This window comes from Ictidomys tridecemlineatus, chromosome 7, assembly GCF_052094955.1.
Source record: "Ictidomys tridecemlineatus isolate mIctTri1 chromosome 7, mIctTri1.hap1, whole genome shotgun sequence".
Taxonomy (NCBI): Eukaryota; Metazoa; Chordata; class Mammalia; order Rodentia; family Sciuridae; genus Ictidomys; species Ictidomys tridecemlineatus.
The window spans coordinates 131,731,586-131,757,756 of NC_135483.1; the positions used below are offsets into that span (position 1 = coordinate 131,731,586).

The window sequence follows — 26,171 nt, forward strand, 5'->3', positions numbered from 1 at the left end:
TCTAAATACAAAACAACTGGCAATTGGGCTATTTTTGTAGTTTAGTTTTTTTTAAGTGTATGATTCAGTAGTTTTTAGTGTATTCAAGAATGTTGTGTAACTATCTAAATCTGGAATTTTTTAAATCACCCCCAAAAGAAAGCCCATACCCACTAACTGTCACTCTCCCTTGTCTCATTTCCAAGCTCTTGACAACCACCAATCTATGTTCTCTCTTTTTATATATATTTGCTTATTCTGCACATCTTATATAAATAGGATCACTCAATATGTGACCTTTGGTTTATTTATTTATTTTTCAATACTAGGGATTGAACCCAGGGCCTTGCACATGCTAACTAGTCATGCTGCCACTGGCTATATGCCATACATTTGTTTATTCATTTATTTTTTTGAGATAGGGTCTCAGTAAGTTTTCTCACTGGCCTTGAACTTGGGACCCTTCTGCCTCCTTGCTTCCAGAGTAGCTGGGCTTGTAGGAGTGTACCATGGCTCTCAGGCATTTAGTTATGGGGTCTTCTAAGTTAATGTCAGACAGATAAGGTGCCAATATTGAAACACCGTTCTGAGGGAAGCAGTTCTCAACACAGTGGCATGGAACATGTAATCATCATCCTTATGAAGCAAAAATGGATACTCCTTTCATTTTTTTAATAAAAATGTTTTTAGTTGTTGATAGACCTTTGTTTTTATTTATCTATATGCGGTGCTGAGAATCGAACCCAGCACCTCACACATGCTAGGCAAGTGTGCTAACGCTAAGCCACAGCCCCAGTCCCCTTCTTACACTTTTTGATGTCTTTATTTAGTATAATATTTTCAAGTTTCATTCACATTGCAGAGAAAACCAGTAATTCATTCCTTTTTATGGCTCAGTACTATTTCTATAATATAGTAATATGTCTATATCATATTCTTTTATACCCATTAATCAGTTGATGGACATTTAGATTGTTTCTACTTTTTGCTTATGATGAATAATGCTGGTATAAACACTTATGTACAAGTTTTTGTCTTCATTATTTTTTATTTTTTGTACCGGGGATTACCACAGGGGTTTAACCAGTGAGCCATATCCCCAGCCCTTTTTTATGTTTCATTTAGAGACAGGGTCTCAGTGAGTTGTGTAGGTCCTTGCTAAGTTGCTGAGGCTGGCTTTGAACTTGTGATCCTCCTCCCTCAGCCTCCCAAGCCACTGGGATTATAAGTATGCTAGTAAATATATGAAATCAGAATTGCTAGGTTATGTGATAAATTTCTGAAAAACTTGCCAGCTCTTTTCCAAAGTGACAGTGGAAATTTTGCTTTTTAAAGAATCAGAACCATGAATTTTGGATAAGTCACGTGATTGACTTTTCATTCTTTTTAACACCTGAAGATTTCACAGAGAACATTTTTTAAAAAAAAGAGTATAGGATTGAGAGCCCTGTGGCAGGGCAGGTCATGGCAAGGAGGAGCTGATGTGAAGGCAGAATTGGAGCCATAATAAGGAGACTGGATGAGGCTGGGTGCCTGAGAAAGTCTTTTTGGAAGACTCTATTGAGACAATTGAGCAAGAAGCTGGAAGATTAGAATCCAGGGGTCAGAGAAGGGAGTATGTGGTATTTGAGAGGTTTAAGCATTTTGAGTGTGTGCAAGGATGTAAGGTAGGAATTTGAAATAACTGAGGGGGTAAATTCTATGGGTTTCTCCTATGCCTTTTATAGAGTTATGGCAATGTGAGTAGAAACTGGTTAAAGTAAGCATACTTAAATGTTATGTTTTTTCTTTAATTGAGAATGAACATATTCTTAGTGGCAATAAGAATAGATCAAAATAGATATTCATAAAGTGCTAAAAAGCCTAGTTTCCTGGAATACACTATATCTTTTGTATCAGAACTTAATTGTACTGATTCTAGAACTGATTCAGTACTTATTATGAATTAATTATACTGAATTAATTATTGAAAAATAAATCCTTTAAAAATTATTGAGGTGAAATTCAAATAACAAAATCTCCCATTTGAAGTGAGTGTCTCATTGGCATTTACTCCATTCATGATGTTGTGCAGTCAGCACCTACGTTAGGTGCCAAGACTGCCCACATCATTCCAAAATAAAAGCCCATGACCCTTATGCACTTCCTCTCATTTTCCTGTTTCCCATTCTCTGGCAACCATCCATTTACATTTTGCCTCTATGGATTTACCTCTTCTAGACCTTTCACATGAGTGAAATACACAATAGTCTTTGTGTCTTAACATGAATTCAAGATCCATCCACATTGTAGGATGTACTAGTACTTCCTTCCCTTTCATGGCTGATTATTCCCATGTATATGCACCTCAGTTTGTTTGTCCATTCACCCATCGATGGCTGTTCAGGCTGTTCACACCCTGGGACTATTGTGAATAATAATACCACGAGTCTAATAAGTGGCATCTCACTGTTGTTTTGATTTGTATTTTCCTAATGACTGAGGATGTTGAGCATCTTTTCATGCATTTCTTGGATACTTGATTATCTTCTCTGCAGATCTGTCCATTGAAGACCTTTGCCCATTTTTTAATTGTGTTGTCTTTTTATTGTTGAATTTGTAAGAATTCTTTATATATTCTGCATATGGGACCCTACAAATAATGTTATACATGTAAATATGTGTGATACATATGTTTAGAATGTTTATATGAAATGCATATATAACACACATTAACATCTTTTCCAAAAGTGAAAAGAAATTTTAATGATAAAATTACACATTTTAATAAATTATATATCTTAACAACTTACAGTCATTATTTTCATGACTTTATCCATTTTTGGGGAAGTGTGACACAAGGATCATATGAATATTGAGTTGCTATTTATAGAGTTTATTATAATTTTAAGACTGATAAGATCCTACTTTTTGTTAAGAGAAAATAGCATGCAAAATATTCTAAATAAATACATCAGAGAAGGTTTAAAGGGACATTGTTTTTTTTTACCATAGAAGATTATATAAACAATATTTTATGGCTCCTGCTACTGTCGCTTGCAAAAGTACATAACAAATGTACTCTGGATATATTAAAGTTGTTTTGTAACCTTGAGGTACACAAATGACTTTTTAAAAATACAGATTGTTAGCCACTCATTAAAATGGGAGAGAGATAAAAGACTTATTTTATGTGGAATCTTCTACATTTTATTTTTTTGTTTTTCTTAAAAATCTAATCTGAAGGAATAAAACTTGAGGTTTAAACATTCATTGTTCTTTTTCTCTGGAGTCTCTGCTTTGGCAGTCTGAATGTTTTTGGCATGATACACATAGTGCCAACTTGAGGATGATTCTTGTGCAATATCTTGGAAGCTTTTCTTTACCCTGCCCCCATCTGTAGTTCTATGGCCATGGCGTGGGAGTTGGCAGGAGAACAACTGTGGGAAGACATAATGTAGGGGTAACATCAGAGAGAAGACATGAAAGAAACGCTGGGAGGGCATGTGGTGGTGCACACTTGTAATCCCAGGAGCTCAGGAGGCTGAGGAAGGAGGGTAGCAATTTCAAGGCCAGCCTCAGCAATTTAGTGAGACCCACAGCAATTTAATGAGACCCTGTCTCAAAAAAAAATTAAATGTAAAGAATAAAAAAGAAATACATAAACACTAGTGAGTGGAGGAGAGCTAAGGAGAAGACTGGAAATCTAGCTTCATTTTGACTTTAGTCACAGACTCAGTTTACATGTTGAATGGCTTCCCTTTTTTATACACACAATGTTGCTGAGGCCAGAAACAAAATGTAGACCCCTTTAGAAGTCACTAAGTTATAGATGGGCACAAATTCATTTTCAAAACCCACCTGTAAATGTTTACTTATCAGTCACTGAATAGATACTTCATTGACTGTACTTAAATTCTAATAATGATTAGTAACAGCTTACTACGGCTAGGGTCATGGTGTTGATACTCTATAAAATATTTGCCTAATGACCCAAATATATTATAAAGCTGTCTGAAAAGGCATTCCATTTCTTTTTTCTAGAATACTTGACAAGAGGCACAGCCAGTGTTACATGGAACTCTGGTGATAGTAGGAGGGTCATGTCCAGTAGACCTGGACCTATGGGATCTTAGGTGAGGTCATAACACATACCTCATTTTCCTACTAAGAAATACTTATATTTTAACATCTAATTAATAGCTTCAAAAATTAAATGAAATAATATAAATGGAGCACCTACATTAAAAAAAAAACTATTATTCCAAATAGAAATTGATACCTACAGGCCAAATCTGTCATACAGAATTTTCTTTACTTGTAAATTAGTTGTCAAATGTTCAAAATTGGGAGAGAGTTTATATTTGAAAACACACTCCTTGGGCTTCTGTTGACAAAAATTCTGGCCACAGTAAGCCCACATTTCTACACTGCAAGTCTGAACTTAGTTGTTATTTCCCTGGGTGAACCCCCAGCTCTCCGAGTCCCACCCTTGGCTTACCAGGACCTTCCTGGCCCATCCGTGGCTGACTTCCTTGATTCTGATCCCTTCATTCTGGTTGCCTAGCTGGCCTCAGAGGTTGCTGGAATCGTTAACTTTGCACCTAGGCAACCTGTTTCATTCCTCCAATGTAAGATTTTTCAGATATCTATTTAAATCCTATAAAATGAGTTAATCAAAGAAGGTGGTGGGTTCCTTAAGAATGTTTTCATCTGAGCATCACACAAGAGACCAATGCTCACATTCCCTGCCTAAGTCAGGGAAAAAACTTCAATTTCAGCACTTTTAGGGCATCAAAAACTGCTATTCAATCAAGCATTTCACCCCATCCTGGTAAATAGAGCCTCAGAAAAACTCATTAGAGTTCCATAATGAGAGGGAACAGTGTAACCACTGTGATCCCAGAAGATACTAAGATTCAAAGGTGAGAGGAGTGAATGAAAAATATGTATCAGGGTACAGACATAAATAAAATATCTCAGACAGTAAACTCAGGAGTGCTTTACCTCTGAGCAATGTCCACAATCCTTTTTTAAAACTTTATTTTGAGAGAGGTTCTTGCTAAGTTGCTGAGTCTGGCTTTGTACTTGTGATCCTCCTGCCTCAGCCTCCTGAGTCATTTGGATTACAGGTGTGTGCCATGTGCCTGGCTTTGTCCTCAGATTTTTGAAAACAATTTAGGACTTCAGCATTGCTGTGTACTATTCACTAATGGGTAACATTCACTAATAGGTTACATAAGATTTCTTAGGGCTTGGATTTCTTGGACTTAGAGCACAGTCCCTGTGGCACATAGAGAAAATAATTGAATCTTAGAAAGAGAGAACTAGTCTAAATCACAAGAACTGAGACTCAGTTTTCTTGATTCTATCTAGATATTTTGCAGGTATACAACGATGCACTCCATGTGGGATCCTAAAAAGCTCAATGTATTTGAGTTAAATCATCAACTACAAAAGTATGATCTAAAATGCACAACTTTTGGAGGATGTATCTTGCTGTTGGACTTTGCATGATTTTAAGTTTGTAATGTGAATTTAGGAAAATTAGGCAATCAAACATTCAGGATTTGAATTTATGGCCTGATCAGTGACAGTATAAAGCATGGATATTCTTGTTCCTAAATGTTAAGTAAACCTTTCACATTCAAAATATACACTTATTCATTAAAATATATTCTTGTTTAAAAAGCAGTATTCATAAAGGTGAAAGATTTACATGATCTGAAGAGAAACCGAAGTAACATTATTTTTTTAAATAAAAGATGCTAGATACCCAAGAACAATTTCAGATGTTTATTTGTAGTCTGAACATTTTGTGCCAAACTTCCTCAGTTTGCTTGTCCCTTTAATGATTCATCTAGAGGCAGCAAGTGTTTAAGTTAGGACAATGCAGTAGCCTGTTTCCATTTCCTATTCCAAATTATTTTTGTTTCAAAGGCCAATCTCGTTTACATCTCTGACTGATTGATGTTGTCCTTAACCCCATTTTTCTTACTGCTTACCAGAGATTTTTTTCTTCTTTCTCTTTGCTTTGAGGGGGGTCAAAGCAAGACCTGTTTCATACTAAGTTACAGAAAGGGTAAGATGCTTCTATTGGGAGATTGCACATAAAAATCTTAATGGCCACAGCAAGTGGCGATACAATCAGCAAATATTTATTGAGCTTCTCTTATCTTATTCCTCCTGTTTAGGGCCTGGAGGCAGAGAAGTGAAATGACAGATGAGCTCTTTGTTCATAGGGAGCTGATGTTCAAATAGGAGAAATAGAGAACAAATGGGTACAGACATAAATAAAATTATTTCTGATGCTTCTAAGTGCTACCAATAAAGCAAATTTAGATAATGTGGTTGAAAGTTTCTGAATGGTGGAAGTAACATTAAATCCAGTGACCAGGGATATTCCCTCTACGGAGTGAAACTTAGTTAAAAAAGACACAGTCAAGAGAAAAGTTGAGAAAAGATGTTCCAGGCTCTAAAGCAGAAAGAAGTTTGCTCTCCAAAAAACCACAGAGAAGACCAGAGAGGCTGGAGTTTGGTGAGCAGTGTGAGAGCTGTGGAGATGAGCCCAAGAGGAAGGCCTCTATGGGTTTTATAGGTTGCAAAGAAACCTGGTGCATGTGTTGTCTCTTTCACCCGCATGTGCCCTGGCAGTTCATCCTTCCCAATTGTGATTTAATCTCTACTATGAAATATTAGACTTTATGGACAAGTGTTAAGATACCAGGGCGAACTATTCCCTCAAGGTAAGGACCAGAGGGTTACGTGAACTTTTTTGGGCACTCACAGCTTCAATATTGGTTAGTCCTGAAAGACTGCATTGCATTAGAAGTAGAGATGCCCTTATAAGTGATTGAAGATTCTAAAACATATTAAATTCACTGATACGAGAAAGAAATTTAATGGCTTCAGATGCAGACTATTACTTTCTTGAGAAGTTTTTTTTGAAAATGACAACAAAACACTTGTTCATTTTATGTTACTAACAAACACCTACAAAATTCTTACTACATGTCTGATATGTTAGCTCTACAAACAGTATTTTTTTTTTTTTTTTTTTTTTTGGTACTGGGTATTGAAGTCAGGGGTACTCAACCACTGAGCCACATCCCTAGCCCAATTTTGTATTTTATTTAGAGACAGGGTCTCACTGAGTTGCTTAGCATGTCACTGTTGTTGAGGCTGGCTTTCAACTCTAGAGCCTTCAGCCCTACCCTCCCTAAGCCACTGGGATTACAGGCATGCACTACCATGCCCAGCTACAAAAAATAACTCTTTTAAAACTCTAATCAACTCCATGGGATATGAATCATTATTATTTTCATTTCACTTAAAAGGAAAAGGAAGCAAAGAAAATGAATAGAAGTTGAACAAAGTTACATGCCTAGTATGTTCCTGAGCTGGGATTCAAACCAGGTAGCCTGACACCCATGCCTTACTCACTGTGGTGTGCTGCACTAAAATGGTGACGATCAACATGCTATGTTCAAAAGACTAACACATGAGATAGCTTGCATTTTATTTGGAAAAAAAAGTGCTTCCAATATTGCAAAGAATTGCTTTAATCTTCTGAAGGAAATGAGAATGCAGCATTGTCATCCCTGTAGGAACACAAAATACTTGTATATATTAAAGCATCATCGCTTTTTATTCATTATTTAAGTTAGAAATGCAGCTTAGTATTTGTGTGATATAAGCAAATTTTATAATATTTTAAAAACTTTTCTACCATATCCATTGATACCTGAAAGGATGTTTCAAGAACACTCTAAATCCTATGTGAATGGATAGTAGATGTTTTTTAACAGACTACTCATTTTTATATTCTACTAAATGTTTCAGTAAGATGTGTACTTCCCAAACTCACCTTTTATAGTAGTAAGAAAAATTTGTACTACCAAAAATGCTACTAAAAAAATTGCTACTAGCAAAGATGCTTCTACCCCTGAAGGACAATAGACAGCAATTATAAAAAAGGAAGATGGATTGTTAAGCCACCATGGCATGACCTTGGCTTGACTGTGCTTCTATCTCACTCATAGGATATAGACTTTCTATAGCCCTAAAGCAAAAGGTAGCATTCTGTACCAAGGAATAAGCTGGTAAAACATATACTGTCAAAGCATCTTTTAAAGTCATAAAACGGAGTATTGGAGTATTAATTAGAAGCTGATAGAATGAAATCTATGTTGCCAACAACATTACCTATGTCCAAAAGAAGTGCTTATAACAAGCATGCTAGTTAGTATTGCACGCCAATAATCTAAGCAGGTGATCATTAGAGGCTGTCACTAAAAACAAGGTTATTTCACTTATAAACAACTTGGTAAGGTGTAGGCACTTATTTCTTCCTGAATGAGAATTTATTCTATATCAGCTTGCCAAGGTACCTGTCCATAATGCCAAGAAAGCGTTTTAGCAATTCTCCTTTAGCAATTCACAGGCTGGGAATGATTTACTGCATTCAGAATTTTTCAATCTGTTTTATTGGATAAACTCAGAATATCTGGTTTATTGAATAAATTCAAAATCTCTGTTAGGTGCCTTCCTTCTTTTTTATAAACAGTGTAATTGAAAGCATTGTTTTGGTAGAATCTTCTCAGAAGACCATATAATCACCATTTAAATTAGCCCTAATTCATTTTACATTTGCTTATTTTACTGTTAACTTTCCCAGAACTATTTTTTTTTTACAATTAGAACATCTGAATTTTAATTACATTACCATCAAGAAGCTCATTAAAGTCACTTAATTGGCAACATTTCCAAAAAAACCTTAGCTGGGTTTAATATATTTTAAAGAGTTACTGTCAAAGTATAATTTCACCATTACAAACAGCTTGGCAACAACATTTGCATAAAGATCTGTCAGTTTCTGAAAAATGCTCAAATGTTGGGAAAATCAGATTCGTTAAGTCGCCTTTACTGAAACAGCCTAGAAATGGAGAAATTGTCACATATATTCATCCTTGTAACCCCTGAAGTTCCCAGAATACTGTCATGCCAGCATAGGGATTCAATACATGTTTCTTGAAGGAAATAAATAATGTATCTTATATGTTGGAATAGATTTTTAAAAATGTAAAACTCCAATGAAAGTTCTCTCATTTTGTCAAATTTAACCAAATACTAATATACTTGATTTTTTTTCATTTTTAAAAATACTAGATGGTCATTTATAATTTTGGACCTTTATAAATAGCCCTGGGGCCAGCATTGTGGTACTATAATTTGTGATTACTTTTAGAACTCATTCTATGATTTCCCTCTTACATATACTAGAATTTTTTTTCTTCTGTTTTTTTGTCATACACAGTATCTAAAACAATGACTCATAATTGAATTTGTTGAATGAATAAATGAATGAATGAATGCAAATCCCAAGTTTGTGATAAGTAAGGAATGATTATACTTTACAGCATTTATCAGGGTTTTAGAACACCCCGCTCCAAATACATTCAAAGATGAAAATGTGGTAAAAGATCATTATTACTATATGCTAACTTTTTAAAAAACAGAAAAACCCAAAGAGGAATCTAGGAAAGCTGTAAAAAATATAAGTTAAAAAAATTTCCACTTGCTGCCTTGATTTACAAAGTCTTGCACAATGTTTGATATACAGTCATACTCAACATGTATCTGTTGAATGAATAAGTGAAAGAATATATGCTGAGAGTCCTGAGGAAGACCTGGACTCAGGTAGGATCCATCAACAGTAATGTGTGAAACCTGAATTTTCATTCATTCATTCAACAGTTGGTGAGCTTCTGTAATATGCTGTGTTCCAAGACAGAGACTATGAAGATTTCTCTATGACAGTGTTGTCATAATAGCACATTGTGATTATGGACATATTCTACATATACACTGTCTATTATGGTAGTCACTAGTGACACTACCGTGTCACTATCTGGTGACATATGACTAGTATGACCAAAGAGCTGAATTTTATCTTCACTTTTGCTCATTTAAATTGAAACAGCCGCATATGTAGAGTGGCTATCACAGGTGGGCAAATACCACAAGAATTTCACAGTGTGTGGAAGAACATGATGTATTTGAGGAAATATTGGGCTTATAGAGGTTGATGTTAGGAGAGTATGGGAAATCTGCATGTGGACAGGTCATCAAAGGCTCTGTGTGACCATGGATAATCACTGCAGGTTTCTAAGTAGGCAAATGACATGACAGATTTGTCTCTTAGAAGTGTCTTCTGTGCCTATGGATGTAAAGGTCTAAGACTGGAGAATCGAGCTTTTTGAATTTCACAGAGAAAAGAAATTGAAGATCTATATCTATCTGTCCATCTATCTATCTATCTATCTATCTATCTATCTATCTATCTATATATATATATATGTATTTTTTTTTCTTTCATCACATAGGTAATATGCAATTTGAACATTGTAGTCTCCCTAGATTGAGTATTAGAAAATGACTACTGGTTGGTCTCTCTCCACAGTGGGAGAGTTTGAATGGTGAAGCTGCTCTTTGGAGATAGAAAAAGAAGGTGGTACTTTCCTTTTACTCTCAGGGCATCAGCCATTGGATGCAGGTAGAGAAAAGGGGCTATTTTCAATCCTGAGTCAGTAAAAGTGCTCTCTGGGCTCCCTGACCACCACAAAGGACCCCTTCCTGCTGTGTGAGGTGGGGCTATTTGGCCTAAGTGGGAGGCATGGTTTTAGAAGGCAGCAGTGGAAAGAGCACTGGACTGAGAAACGCCTGAAAATTCTAGAAAAGACTATGGTATATGATCCCTGAAGCCCCTTCTTGCTGTAATCTTCCATTCCTGATGGGTTCTTCTGGCTACAGAACATGAAAGAAGGCATGAGAGTACTGGGACTTGAAACTGGAAAGGAAGAATTAAGCTAGAAATGGAGAAAAATAATCCAGGGTGGTTCAGTGCTGAGAGACATACCAGTGAAAAATCTCCTAGTTCTGGTCAGAGTGGCTTGGTGGATACTTCCAACATTCATGAAAGAATATCTTCTGGTGACCTGATATGGATCTTTAAAATTCTGTGGCAATCATAGAAATGGCAAGTTGCCAATAGTTTCTAATTGATGGTGACAGTTAACTGGCAGAGCATTGCTTTCAGGATTGCAGTTATTACAGCTTTTTTTTTTTTAATTTCCCAAAATGAACTTTATAATATAGAACTAAAACCCCAGAAAAATTTCATAGATTTCAAAATTTCCCCTCTAGCTATTGGTATCTATTTTATTTATTTGTTTTCTTAGTTAAGTTATAGCCTAGTAATCTGAAGGTACTTACTATCATTAATTTGAAAAAGGGATATGACATGGGCACATTTCCAAATTTGAAGCATTTCTTAAAAGAAGTATGAATTCAAAAGTCTGACTTTATCCTTACCCAATGCTTTTGGCAATGCTAAAGAAATCTGGGAGAAATTTAATAAACATTTCTTGGAGGGAGAGCATATAATGCAAACATCTCAAACTTGATTCACTGCATTTTCTGAACTATGTTTTTGCCTACTCTGAGCTATTTGCTCCAGAATTTGAAGACCCCAAACTGCTTCTAGATTCTTTGCTTCCATGACCATCAAGATATTATTCACACACTTGCTGTGTACAACACTTCATTCTGTGATAGAACCCAGAACCTGAAATCAATGAACACAAACAACATGAAATAGCACTTGAACTTCTGACTTTATTTATTTATTTTTCTCAAATAAACAGGTTGAAAAAATACTAGCTGTGTCCAAAGGAAAATGCATGGTTCCTTTTTTCTCCTTCCACAGAGTATCAGAAAATGTAAACAATATTGAACTTCTGAGCCTTCCTAAATTTTTGCCATCCTTTAGAAAAACATTCATTTGTTTGTTTATACCAGCATTTTACAACATAAAAGTACACGAGCAAACGGTCTGAGACATTCATATAAAGTTTTCAGATTGTGATACAGGCTTGTATCTGTATCAGTTTTAGTCTGATGAAGAAAAACATTGTTTCAGGAAGTGGGTCATATGGGTGTATAAGTGGTTTGTGGAGAGGCCGGATAAGCCGTGGTTCTGGTCAGAGTACCACTGAAATAGAAAAGGAAAGAAGCCTGTTTTACTCCTGTAGTCACAAAATGCATATAACTTTGATGTTTCTGTATATTCCCAGGACCTGCTGGTTTTTTTCTTTTTAAATATTATCAGAAAATTCTACCTAAGAACATTTGAATGAATAAAAGAGTTTACACATGAACATTTAGAGCAGGAAGAACTACGGAGCTTTTATTAACATTCCCACTGTTTTATATCCTTTAAACTTATATTTTATAGACCTTAGAGGCTGAATTTTCACAGTGTCCAGCATTTTGAGGCATCAAGATCAGGAAGCATGGGTTCCATGTTGGTGTGTTGGATCTGGTCTTTGCATCTATGGAACTTAATTTTTTTCATTTGAAAAACAAAGGCATTGGATTTAATTTTATCTGAGAAGGCTTATAGCTCAGAAATTTTATGAGGAACAGACTTCCTCTCTGTTACAGAAAACTCACAATATTGTGCATCACATATGACCATAAATACCCCTTATGGGAGTAAAAAACAACATTGTAAAAAACTGGGGGGGGTGTATCACAGATAATATAACAATATAACTTTAAAATTCATTGTTGGGAGAGATGCCAATAAGATTATTATTTTCATTAATAAAAGTGACAGTGGTTATGATATAATTCTATATATTTACTGGATTGAATTTTCTTTGGGGAACACAATAAAAAAGGTCAGAAAAATGATCAAATTATGTCATGTGCATGTATGATTATGGCAAAGTGAATGCATCTGTTATGTTTTATAAATGCACCATTAAAAATCAGAAAAAAATCTCACATCACTCTTCATAAAGTGTTAAAATAAACAAACAAATTTACAAAAGATAAAAGAGCTCCCTTTCTGACTTCTCATTCCATATAAGCAAGCAATTGAGGGAGAATCTATGCTCACTGAAGAGGTAACAATGTGGCTACCAAGGACTGCTCTCCTTCTCTTGGCTTCTGTCTTATTTTGTCCTGTTTCCATTTCCCATTCCTCATGCAAACTGGATTTTACATTGAGCTCATTTATCCATTTGCTCAGTAAAAATCTGAGCTGTGTTGGGTGGGGCATGTGCCAGGTGCTGAGCTGATACAGGTGAAAAGATTCTTTAACCCTGAATGGGGACTGTGTGACTTCAGGGAACCTTGGCGGTTCTGATAACATTCTGCAATTGCTTTTTACTGAATATCCAGGATTTTCTAGCTGCTTTGAGAATCCTAGGTTTTCTAGGGACTCTAAGTACATAAATGCACTTATGTACATAGGATTGCAGAACTATTTGATGTTTGCGATAAAATATCATTTGATCTTGTGAACTTCCTTATTTTATATAACTCAAGTGGGAACTCCAGAGGTAATTTTGCTTCTCTAGGGTGTTTCAGGGAGTTCATGAAAGACCTACAATTTATTTGCTAATGTTCTGCTTACTCTACAGTCTCTTTGTCAGGTTGACTAAAAGATAGATAAATAAGACCCTCTTCTTTTAGCTTGAGGGGTCTAAGGCCATGAACATGAGTGAAACAAAATTATGTACCATTGCCTGGAAATCCACTTGTGCATTAACCAGAGCTTTAGCAATCTGTGCTGAGTTTTGAAAGTGCACATTATCTGCAACAAAGAGGGAGAGAGAGAGAGAGTTAAAGTGCTGCTAAATACCAGAAAGCATAGAGTGACAATGTACTGCCTGGAAATGAACACCAACAATTATCTAGTCATGCATTTGACATTGTCAGCAGTGAGTAATCACACTCAGATATGGAAATGTCCCTGACTCTTAGGTACTGACCCCGAGCATAGGCATAGGAGGATGCTTAATGTTTCTTAAACAAAGTGATGCTGGCTCAGTATTTTTATGTGTAAGAGTCTTGCTTAAACCTCACCATCTGCTGTTCCGTGGATGAGAAGATAGTCTACATTTCTGAAATATTCTGCTCTTGCCATCACAGTTGAATTCTGGAAAAGAGGAAAAATTAACATTTTAGTTGCTGCAAGTTCTAATAGAAAACTAGCTAAATCATTGTGCAATGGACTTAGCACCAATACTGAAATTATGTATTGCTTTGGTTGATAAATATTTAAGAGTCGGAGCAACACATTTTCATCATCATTTGCATTACTTCCATCTGATTCTTAGTTTGAAAAACTGAAAGTTTATGTGTCATATGTTACATATGAGTGAGACCTTAGGCATAAATGATGCCCGCTCAAGCTGTGTAAGGGTTGGGGGGTGGGGTGGAGGATTGGGAAAAGGGAGGTTAGGGAAAGGAGAATGAGGAAAGAAAGAATAAAATCCCAAAGGGGTAAAAATCCTTTCTAGTGATGTGTTTTGCAGTTAACAAAAGATGATCATTTTTGCTTGGAGACCCAGAATTAAAGCTATAAAATCTGGTTTTCTACTTTAAAATTATTTAGCATGTTAGAAATAAGTTAACGGACTAAGTAAATTAGAAAACACTTACTTTATAATGCTCAAGATTATCATCCTTTGTTGGGAAACCCATGAATCGTTCTGTGTAGATAGATGCTACAAAATATGTAAGAACATGTTATTTGCATATGATACATGTTATTTCATTAACAAAAAAGAACTCTTTAATAACTGTTCCTCAACTCTCCTATGAGAAAATCTTGGGTAAATTTTGCTTTAGCTTACATAACGATTGGCCTCAATGAAGGTCTGTTATCTGTACAGTTCAACTCAGTAGGGCAAGAGAGAGAATGTAGGAAGAAATTTTCTTTCTAGAACTGCTCTATCTTAGGGTGACTGCTGAGGTGGGCATGAAGCTGTTGAATGACTTTATATTTTAAAAGAAATCAGGAATGCAGCCATTTGAGCACTTGACCAATGTCTTTTCTCATCTGAGATGAAATATGTCTCTAAATCCATTCTCCTCAACATCACACACGTGCATACACACACACACACACACACACACACATGCACACACACACATGCACACACACACATGCACACACACACATGCACACTCACATACACACACATATTTTCCTGGATCCTCTCTAAAAATCACAATGATCTCATTTCTATCCCAATACAGGGAAGAAGCTCTGATGAAATCCAATTTTTGTACAACTTTTTGAATCACTTTCAAATAATTACTCTACACTGATGTTAATCATAAAATAGGCAAGTGCAGGAAGGGTTCTTCCCAAACGTAGTTTTCATTTCTATGATTTCTGGAGTAAAGGAGATGCAGTTGCAAACTGCAGCATGGAGGTCAATTGCTTGGTTCCCAGATGGACTTTGCACTTAACTGGCTTAAAAGCCAGTTAAGCTGCAAATGTATGCTTTCAAAAACATGAGTTAGCTCTGATTTAAAAGATTTGGTTCAGAGCCTCCAAGCTTCTGGGAGAAAATAAGACATAATGAATTTTAGAAGAATCCTTCCTCACTCTTGAGATTTCTTTGATTGTTGCAGGGTGATTATAATGAATCATATGAACCACCTCATGTATAGATTACATTTTTCCTGGTGATGCTGGGGTGAATTTTACCACAAAATTTATTTTCCTAGCAATCTCAAATATAGAGTAATTATGTGTCAAACGTTTTCATGGCAATATTTATAAAATGTTTCCATACCATAATATTCCCAGCTGGAGACAGGAGCAACTGCTATTCCACATTTGAAAAGACCAGTTCCAGACGCAAGGGCCAGTGATGAAACGTAACCTCCGTAGGACTGTGGAGACATTGTCATGTGTCAGGCCCAGATTTACTTTCAGAATCACCTCCTTATTTTTAGAGCAACCCTAATCAAAATCAGGTTTGAAGGGAGCTGGGAGATATGCATAAGACTACATTAAATGTCTGTCTTGCACCCTCAGCAGTAAGCTCCATCCATAATTTTACCCTTAATAAATTAGAAATAATTGGTGTGCTAATCAGAATAGACTGTTCAAAATCAGGGTTGAAACAGCTTAAGAGATAAACATAATTGCAATCTTTCTGCAATCTTTCTCCTTTCATCATTTATCTTTCTATTTAGGACCTTGCTAGAACAAAAACAGGATTCTATATGAAAGAATAAACAGAAAAGTATAAATATATACTTTATATTGTTTGCAAAAGTCCTGAGAAGAAGAACCTGTGTCTATGTATCTATTCATTTTCATAACAGAAAAATATAAAGAAGCCCCTAAGAATCTTTTGGAGAGCTTAAGACCTGGCCAGAGTTCATGTATTATATAGCTACAAATTTTAAGGAATCTGACACAGTAGCACAAAGAAGGGAAAGTCATTGGTGTCTTTAAAAACCTTATATTTCATCACACAAATTTAATAAAAAAGCAAAGAAATATAAAAAGGAGATATAAAGCACAGAGGGAAGAGTAGGTTTAGCTGGTCTTTCATACAGGAATAAATGGATGATTCAGGAATGGGACCCTCATAATAGCATTTCCATGTCACTTGGATAACTGAATATATTCCTAAATATGAAAAATTAAACAGGGAATAACAAGTAGATTCAAGTCCTCCTGGAAGCCAACTTGGTCTTTTTGGACATACTAGGATGGAGGTCTTTCTTGGACTAAGCAGGCTTCTGGAACATAAACCAAAACAGTGTGTGAAGCAGGTTAAGAAATGATTCTCTGTTCATCCTTGACTCAATGAAGGGACCTCTCTAGCCATCCTAGGGCAGCAGTGACTCCCACTACAGTTTTGTCTTGTTTCTAAGACATTATTACCACAGATTTGGGAATTGCTTCTTTTGGATCATGACAGATTATTTTACATTTCACTATAGAAAAGTCAGTCCTTAGGGCAAAGAGAGAGAGAGAGAGAGAGAGAGAGAGAGAGAGAGAGAGAGAGAGAGAGAGAGGGTGAAAGAGAGAGACAGACAGAGACAGACAGACAGAAAGACAGACAGGGTGATGGCAGCAAGTCAGTGGCAGGGGTCTATTCTATAGCCATAAAATACAGGGAGTGGGAAAATAAGCTAAATTATCTTGTTGAATCCAACAGTTAAATGAAGATCCTCTAACTAGTTTACAGTTTTATGTCTCCAACTCTGAGAAATTTTATTGAGGGCCGTTGGCTGCAAAACACAGAATAAAAGAGGCGGCTCCAATTATACCATGGCCTCTTTTTATTATACTTGGAGTAGAACTGAACCATGTTTTAATAGGGGAAAATATATTTTAAAAACAGAAGGAACATTTGGGTTTGAAAATCATTGTGTTAAGTTAAAATTCTCTGATTCAAACTTTCACTTATAAAAATAATTTGTTGTGATTAGTAGGTTAGCAAGAACTATTTCTAAAATTAAAGGGGTTTCCTTTCTTTTTAACTTTAAATTCAAATGAGAGCAGGGGAAGGCTAAGATCTTTAACAATTATTATTATTTATGGTTTTATTGGAAAAGAGTGTTTACCAAAAATGAAAATACTGGGTCTGGTTCTGCCTCTCCCATGCCCTCGAGCAGGAAATAGCATGAAGTGAGATTTGGCATGGAAAGACTTTGCACATAGTAAAATTGTTCTTGAACATTTCTGTTTAAACTCTTAGGAATTATTTAAATGTGTCAACTCAGAGATTAGGTGATAGTGCTGTATTTAAATATAATTCTCCTGTTTTCAGAATGAATATAAATTTTTTTCTAAGAATTTGTAAGAGCAAAAAGCCACTGTATCTGCAGTACGACAAAAGAAGGCTATACTTTAAATTCCCAGGCAGCTTGGAAAAGCTATTCCTATTGTAGAAATGAAGAGGGGGAGAAAATCCTGTGTTGACTTTTTTCTGCTCCCCCATGAGTGGGGCTCCCAGGCAGAGTGGGTGGCTGCCGTAAGAAAAGAACCCACAGAGCAGATTGGCCATGAGAATTCTAGAATTGTGTCCTTTGCACTTAGATGCCTTGCCATTTTGTTTAAATGAAGGATGTCTTTAAAAACATTCTTAGAAGGGCACAGAATTTTAAAAGAGGGCTTGTGGAACACTCTTATTTGAGCTATAATGCACATTGGGACATTTTACCTAAAAGCAATAATCATAACTAGCTAACATTTGTCTGGTCAAGCTTATTGCAATGGTCTCTGGGGTCTCACACAATCCCCCCCACCACACACACACACCTCCTCCTCTTTTCTCTTCCCCTGCTCACTGGTTCTCTTGATGTTCTTTGAACTCTCCAAGCATGATCTAGCCTCAGGACGGTTGCAAATGCTGTCACCTCTAGCTGGGCGCTCTTTCCCCAGAATCAGCCTGCTTTCCTTCCTCACCTCTTCCAAGTCTTCACTTAAATAAAAAGAGCCGTCTCCAACCTTCTAATTAAAACACACTCACCCTGAAGCACACCCTTTCTTGTTTGTTTCACATTTCTCCATCCTGCTAACCATCACTCAACATTCTCTATTTCATTTATCTTGCTTTTGTCTTTCTCTCCAACTATTTGCAACTCCTTAAGCATGGAGAGTTCTGTTTTTTAAAAGAATGTTTCCTCGGCACTGAGGATATGGCCTGACATACAATAGGAATAAAATAAATACTTGTTGAATATAACTTTGTTATTAACTCACATAATTTTCAAAGTGACTTGGTGGGGAAAATAAAATAAATACTTGTTGAATATAACTTTGTTATTAACTCACATAATTTTCAAAGTGACTTGGTGGGGAAACTGAAACTGAGAGGGAACTTACAGTGGCTATAGTCAGTAAGCACCAGAGCTAGGACCCAAACCTAAGACACCTGGTTCAGAAACTCAGGCCATTTCCTCTCCATCTCTACACCAGCGCAACTTCTTTTGAGGTAGGGAATAATATAGTCTAATACAGTCTCATTAGAAGTGCATTTGTCCTACTTTAACATCGTTGATCACACATAGCAATTCAAATTACTTATAATTAGTCACTGGAAGAGAAAGAACTAAGATTAAATAATGAACTAATGCTTATTCAACACCACCTGTCTAGGTCTATATTAACAATGCAAAGCCCACAAGTGAGATTGTTTTTCTAATAATTTAGACAAAACCCTCACTGCTCTTCAATTGTCAGAATAATTGATCTATTTTTTTTATTGCATATAGGTTTTTAACACTATTGATATTTTTTGGCTGGATAATTCTTTGTTTTAGGACTGTGCTGAGCATTGTGGGATGTTTAACATTATCTCTGGTTCCTATCTTCTCCATTGCCAACAGCTGTCCTTCAGTATGACAGCCAAAAATGTCTCCAGATATTGCCAAATGTCCTGAGGGTAAAATCATCTTGGTTAGGAACTACTGTAATAAACCCATAATTTCGGGGCACCATGAATAGATATTTAATAACTATCTAAAACCAGGGTTACTGAGCTGTGTTTTGTGTGAGCCAGAAAAATGAAAAGAAAAGGTAAAAATGCTTCCTACTACAAATATAGTGTTTGTAGCTTATTGAACAACTATTTTTTTAAAAAAAATTAGTTTCATTAAGCATGATGTATTGTGCAGATCACAAAAATGTCTAGTACTTCATAGAAACATACCTTTTTCCCTGATACAGAGCACATTAATAGCTAAATAACTCTCTTGGTCTTTCTCAATCCTTTTTCCCACCTATAATTTTTTCATTGGTCTTTGCCTGTATAAGAACACTTAAAGCTACCGTCTCTCTCCCACCCCTACTTCACTAGCTAACTTCATATGTTTGGTATTTATTCCTAGTATTCATGTTCTTCTAGCCCTTTGGTCTACCCCTCCCCTTTGGCCACTCTCCACTCTGCTGCCAAGATTATCTTTCTAACATACTAATAATAGCTTCAACAGTATTCTCATATGATGTTCATGGAAAATATTGTTAATGTGTGCTTTGTGATGGAAAAGGAATAAAGCATTGTGTAATTACATGCTTTTCGGTAATATGGTGCTAAACAAAATTTAACAGTTTTTTTTTTGACTCACCCTTCATAGAATCTGTACACTCTTTTATAAGCATTTAATGATTTATCAAATTATTAGATCGTAGAACCTTTTCTTGTAAAATCTCCTAGGACTAGTGGGACACATTTTGGGAGAACTTGTGGGAACTTGTAGGATTAACTTCTAGTTTAAACAACATTGTGGATGCTTGACAAGGCCATGCATCATGCTAAGTATTTGAGAAACAAAGCTTAGAAAAGACAGTTTATTTTCTTGAGCCTACATTCTTGTGGGAGAAACCAATAGACAGATGAAGCCTGCTGATTCCCACAAGAGAAGGATAAAGAGTTATTGGAACACAAGGAAAGTCATACCTCAGTTGTGTTTTCAGAATTGTAGAAGTGTTCCATTTGGGAGTGAGAAAGAAGCAGGGAATGGAAGAAGTGAATTGTAGTGGGTGGACATTGCAAAGCACAGGGAACTGCACATACAAAATCATGGGAACAAGGAAGAATAGACATGATTTAAGTTACTTATGAGATGTAGGGAAAAGTGGAGAGATAAGACTGGAAAAATAACCTGGAGCCAGACTGCCAAAGGCATTTCATGCAAGGGAATGTATTTGGGCCTTATGAGGTAGGAATCTTGGAATCCTAGTAAGTAGGAGCAGAAAAGCAACATGATAAAAATTGTGCTTTGGAATGACAACTTTTTAAACAACATTGCAACTTGTGGAGTCAAAGCAGGGAGGATGGTTTAAAAGCATATGGATTGGTTTAAACAGGTGTTACCCAAGTGATGGCCCATGGATTAAAAGCCTCAGCATTCCTGTGTTCTTGTTAGTAAATCAAACTCTCGAGCCTCACCCTAGAATACCACACCAGAATCTCTGGTGCTCAGGCCCTGGAAGCTATGTCTCAAGCTCTTCAGATTAGCTTGTGCATCTAAAGTTTGAGAAGTCCTGATATAAATGGCATATGAAGAAACTCAAAGCAATGTCAGTGGGGATGGAGAGAACTTACCTAGATGCCTGAATGTAGAGTTGAAAGAATTTACCAACCAACAGAATGGAAGATTCACAGAGAGGGGGAGGTTGAAAGCAACTCTGAGCTTTATAATTTGGATGACTAGGTGGGCAGTGAGGCCTTCGTATGAAGAAGAAGACTTATCTTAAAGTAGACAGTAATAAGTTTAGTTTTGGGGTAAATAAAGCCTCAGGTTCAGGTAGGACATTTAAAAGAGATAACCAGTAAGCAGTGAAATAAGCAGCTCAAAACAAACAAACAAACAAACAAATAAATAAATGTAATTGCTAGTGGCAGGGATCTGGCATTCATCATCAATTTTTAGATCACAAGGTTTTCTCAAGAAAATGAAGAGTATTGTTGGGTCAAGGCTAGACCCTGAAACATACTTACATTTAAAGAATTAATGCTGTGTAATGATCATAGAGACGTAGACAAATGAAAAGAGAAAGGTGTCACAAAGTCATGTACAAAGTCTACTCTCCTTTAGGAAGTCCAGAAGACCCTTGTTATCTGGTTACCTTTCTGTGCAGACTCATGTCCTACCTCTTCTTTATGATTTTTTAGACTTGAAATTTCATGTATTCCTGACCAACTCACACATGCCCTGCTCTCTGTCACCTCAGGATCTAGGCAGTGTGGTCTTTACTCTGCCTGGAATGCCCTGTTATGAAGTTATCTTTGCCAATCTCAAGTGCTGACTCACTTCTGAATCCTTCCTTAGCTCTCGCAGCCATAAATAACTACTCTTCTTCCTGTTGTTCTTCACAGCAAGTTCATCTCTCTTAACACTTGGAACACTGCTGAGCCATTGCTTTTCCCCACAAGAGGGTCAGGGCTGTAGCTTATCATCCTTTCATCCCCAAAGACCCCAGGACAAGACCTAGCTGAGATTCAGTGAAAATTTACGTGAATGAAAGAATAAATGCATGCAGTGATGAGAGAGATGGATTAATATATGTGAATTTCCTCTAAAATCTGAAGAACAGATAAAAACAGCATAGTATTAAGCTCTTTCTCCACCTTCCCTTTCTTCTGCTGATCTGGTATGTGCTCAGATATTGCATCCATCAGCTGTCCACTTTCTTATCTCAATCGTTCTCTCAAAGTCTGCGTCACAATCACTATCATGTTGTAAATAAGCAATAAAAGAAGTCTAATATACTATTTCTTTCAGTGGCATTTGCACAGTTAGATGTGATGAGAATCTCTTATTGAAAAATTTTAGGCTGATATGGATGTACTTTCAGGTGATGAGTGGGTTCTTTAAATCATCCCACATAGATGGTTCTCTACCAAACTAATACCAAAGATGTTCTATAAATGAATGTAAAGTTCTACTTTATGGTTATTCCAAAGCCTGCAGATAAAGCAAAGCATAATGCTAAGTGTTAAATACTGTATACAAGCATTCAGCTTGAAGTAAAAATTTTCAAAGATTTACTTTAGGAAATTTCATAAAAATGAATAGGAGGACAGGTCTTATCTGAAATATTCCACTACAAAAATATTTTATTTATTTCCACCCATTTGAATTCCATTCTGTTATTTAACATTTGATAGTTTTAAGAAGGACCAAATGGTTTGAAATAACAACTTTCTCCAAATTCATAACAGCCCTTCATCTGGTCACTGAGCTGAAAGTTGAGCCGAATCCTGCAGATTCCCTTCAATACTGGGTTTCATTGCCTCCATCTTGTGCAGGCCTCTCAGAGAAAACAGCCAAGAAAAACAACCCAAGCACAACCGGCTGCAAATTGACTTGCAAATGTACAAATTCAGACCAAAAAGTGAAGCAGGAAATCTTTGAAGGGTAATTATCATAATTTATAATGGGCAAACCTAAACTCTTTCCAATACTTCTCCAAACTTTCCAGTGACTTCATTGCCCAGGGCTGATATATTTTGCCACTTCCTTTTATGTGCACTTTCAATATACATACCAGTCCTCAATTATGAGAAATTATCTCCATGACCAGTAGCTAAGAAACCAAATAAAATTTGTCTTCAGTTAGCATAAATCAGTATTATATCTATTAAAAGAATTAATGTCAAAAATAAATAAATAAATTAATTAATTAATTAATTAATTAATTAATAGGAAAGAAAGAAATCTAACATCCTGGATAGGATTGGAGTAAACTAGGTACTAAGTTTATATTGTAAACTTCCTATAATTTCAAACTTTAGCTCAATGTTTCACAAATATAAAATATAAAATAGAAGCATATTGAAGTCCAAAATAACAAAAGAAATTAAACGTCTGATGAGTATAGTGCAGTTCAATATGGTATAATTTAGTACCAAAAACCCAGTAAAAAAAATGTGTCAATTATGTGTTAATTTGCTGTATGCGAATGAAATAAAATGATTGAAGAAAAAAAAGGAACAAACACTTATAATCACCACTTTGAAGCCCAGATTATCAAACTGACTGTTTCCATTGACAGATTAAATTATGTTGCAACATTAACATTTCATGAGAAACCTTATAAGCGAATACTTTAGAAAATGATGATTGCTAAATCGAATAACAGGCATAAAACATATAAAACAACTCACCCAGCCCCATATGGCTATTCTTTTTTCATCAATGAAACCCATTTCTATGAATTTTCTAAAGTAAAAGAAACAAATTTTTAGAATTTTAAGTGTGTACACATGACATTTACTTCATTACACAAGCATATTTAATCCGAAGATTTAATAGAAACGCTACATTTTCTTTGTTTAAACACATGCATAATAAGGCTGCATTTACAAATAATTAAAATAATATTATCATGCTTTCTGCAAAGGATTAAAAGATCCTCCATTGAACATTTACTGAGTCATGATCTCTGAGCTGTCAGGCACAGTATCCTAATCATGTGGGTGAGGTACTGAGACTCAGAGAGGTCAAGAAACCAGTTCACAGTAATACAAAAAGGGGCAGCCCCACTAAGTAGGACCAAATTTCTAAATCCCCACCTTTTGGAAAGAAGATTTTGTTTTGTTGTTGTTTTATATTTTTTTAATTTCTTATCACCTTGTGTGCTTAGTTGTTGCCAATAACCACCGATTTCATTTTTACCTATGTTGAGAAAAATATCCATCCTTCTCCCATTTCATACTTAGCTGCCCTCAATTCATTATGGTATGAACAAGTACCTTTTAAAAAGAGAAATAATTCATTTTAGCTCTATCATAGAGGAGCCTCCATTCAAAAACCACTTTTTAAATACAATTTTCCTTAGGAACAAGAGGCCAGGAGGAAAACAGCCTTTAAAAAGTCATGAGAAGCCTTCAAAGTCAATGTAGAACAAGTGTTTTTATGCCGTGTCCCCCCAATGGCAGGTGTTCTAGAGCAAATGTGACTTATTTGGGGAATGATTTGATAAAAACTCAAAATCTCAGAGAAACAGAAGGGGTGAGAGAAAGAAGTGGTTGAAAAAACTGGAGGAGCCTCTGCAGAAGCCACTGTATGCAATAGTAACTGGATGAGGAGGAGACTCAAGTGTCACCCAGCCCCAGAATGAAACCTTTGTTTTGATCTCTTGAGTTTCTCTTAGTGCCCTTTCTCATCAGTTCTTTGGAAGCAGAACGGAGTGATTTTCATTAGTTGAATAATGGAGTTTCTTAAAGGGATTTTACAGCAAACATTTCACTCATTGCATTGATTCATCATGCACGCTTCCGATGCATAGAGGAGTTGGGCAAATGCCCGGGACAAACATATGGGAAGAGGCCCCGTTAGTCACAGCTTACCCGACACTGATTCTGAAGGACACTGAGGAGTGTTCAGGGAAGAAATGCAATAGCAAATGGAAAGTTGCTACCTGGGTGGATGCTGCTCATGGTAAAGCAGAAATGTGCAGCAAATTGTGGCCCCTCAGCCCTTCTTCCATAAAACTTCAAAACCCAAAAGAAGAGGAGGTTCACTCTCCTGTTAAAAAATAGTCTTGCTACTAGTGTTTGAAGACAGTTCTGAGCCATAAAATTGGATGTGATTTTATGATCTCCCAGAAGCTAGCAATCATATTGCCTTGCATCTGGGGTAAAAAGCAAATAACAGGTGATACAAGAGAACAGGAAATTCTTTACAGCTCCCTTTCTAGGTTTATTCCGAAAGGATGACATTTAAAGGAAATGATAGCGCAATAGTTAACATGGAAATGAAACATTAACACTTAATGTGGCAGGACTAGGTTAAAAGTTAGCTAGATAATCTGAGCACGCTGAGATCAACAAGGCCCTATAAAATTCACCTCCAAGCTTTCAGGAAGGTAATCAGAAATGCTATTGATAATGTGGTTAAATCAACACAGTGTTAGTAATAAATGAATAGGATGCTTTCCTAATCTTAGAAGCTAGATTGAACTTTGCAATTTTTCCTCCCAATAAAAATGGCTCCAGGCCAAGGTCAACTGGAAATCTTAGTGATCAATTATTATGCTATTTTAGAAATGTTCTTAGAAATGTTCTTATTGGTACCATCTATAAGAGTATGATAGGATATTTTTTCACATGTGATTCTTTACTGTTAACTCTCAAATTGTATAAAAATTAAAAACTGTGGAAATGTTAAAAATGCAAAATACTCTCCAAATGAGCAGATTCGATCCTATAGCCACTGGAAATTTATGGTTCTCTTATATATGCAATTTTCAGAGAAGCCTGAGAAAAGCGAGCCCAGTTTCACTTCTATGTGTGACTTCAGAAACATCTCCTTAGAACTCTCCCTTATAACCAGAATACTCTCTCTTGTATACAGAAGTTATGAGGTTGTAAGACTTCTGCTTTTTCTATCCTGCTTTGTTTTGTTTAAATCTATTTGCTGGACTTGACTAGTATTTACTACTGCTTCCAAATATATACATGATTTTCTTTCAATATGTAGAAAATTTAGCCAGATTGTATTTATAAGAGATTTAAGAAGACAATTTTTATTCTTAGGCCTGGGAGGAATTTGAGGGTTACAACGGAGGGATTATAAGCCCAATTTCTCAGGTCAAGTACTTTTTTTTTTGTCTGATTCCTAAAACACTTCTTTGGGAGATAAGTGGTGGAATCATTCCCAAGATTATCATTATAACTTTACCCTTTTTAGCTTTTGATTTCTCAAAGCATTAGGTTCACAGGCCTCCTTTTCACTTTTGCATAACAGTGATTTCAAGAAAGTCCAAGGCCAGCCCTGGAGACATATGCCATGAATTGGGTCAGGCAGCCATCTCTGGTTCACTGAGATGTTTACTAAAATTACATCAAACAGCAATTCTGTCCCCTCAGAGTACA

The 26,171-nt window shown here is 36.0% G+C and overlaps 1 protein-coding gene and 1 non-coding gene across 3 annotated transcripts in view; both read right to left on the bottom strand.

Annotated features, from left to right (window-relative positions):
- Positions 1–528: 528 nt before the first annotated feature.
- Positions 529–635, bottom strand: LOC120883845 (small nucleolar RNA U13). Its single transcript, XR_005726031.2, has one exon. It is a non-coding gene; the product is annotated as a small nucleolar RNA U13 (small nucleolar RNA).
- A 10,979-nt stretch (positions 636–11,614) lies between these two features.
- Fap (fibroblast activation protein alpha) overlaps positions 11,615–26,171 on the bottom strand; it is a 72,876-nt gene continuing 58,319 nt past the window's right edge. For both annotated transcript variants that reach the window (XM_040294387.2, XM_013355804.4), the window contains 6 exons: positions 23,460–23,514; positions 15,618–15,717; positions 14,473–14,537; positions 13,894–13,966; positions 13,548–13,621; positions 11,615–12,010 (listed from right to left, as the gene is read on the bottom strand). In XM_040294387.2, the coding sequence (XP_040150321.1) occupies positions 11,909–12,010; positions 13,548–13,621; positions 13,894–13,966; positions 14,473–14,537; positions 15,618–15,717; positions 23,460–23,514 (469 nt within the window). In that variant the 3' untranslated portion in view covers positions 11,615–11,908. The remainder of the gene's footprint in view (positions 12,011–13,547; positions 13,622–13,893; positions 13,967–14,472; positions 14,538–15,617; positions 15,718–23,459; positions 23,515–26,171) is intronic.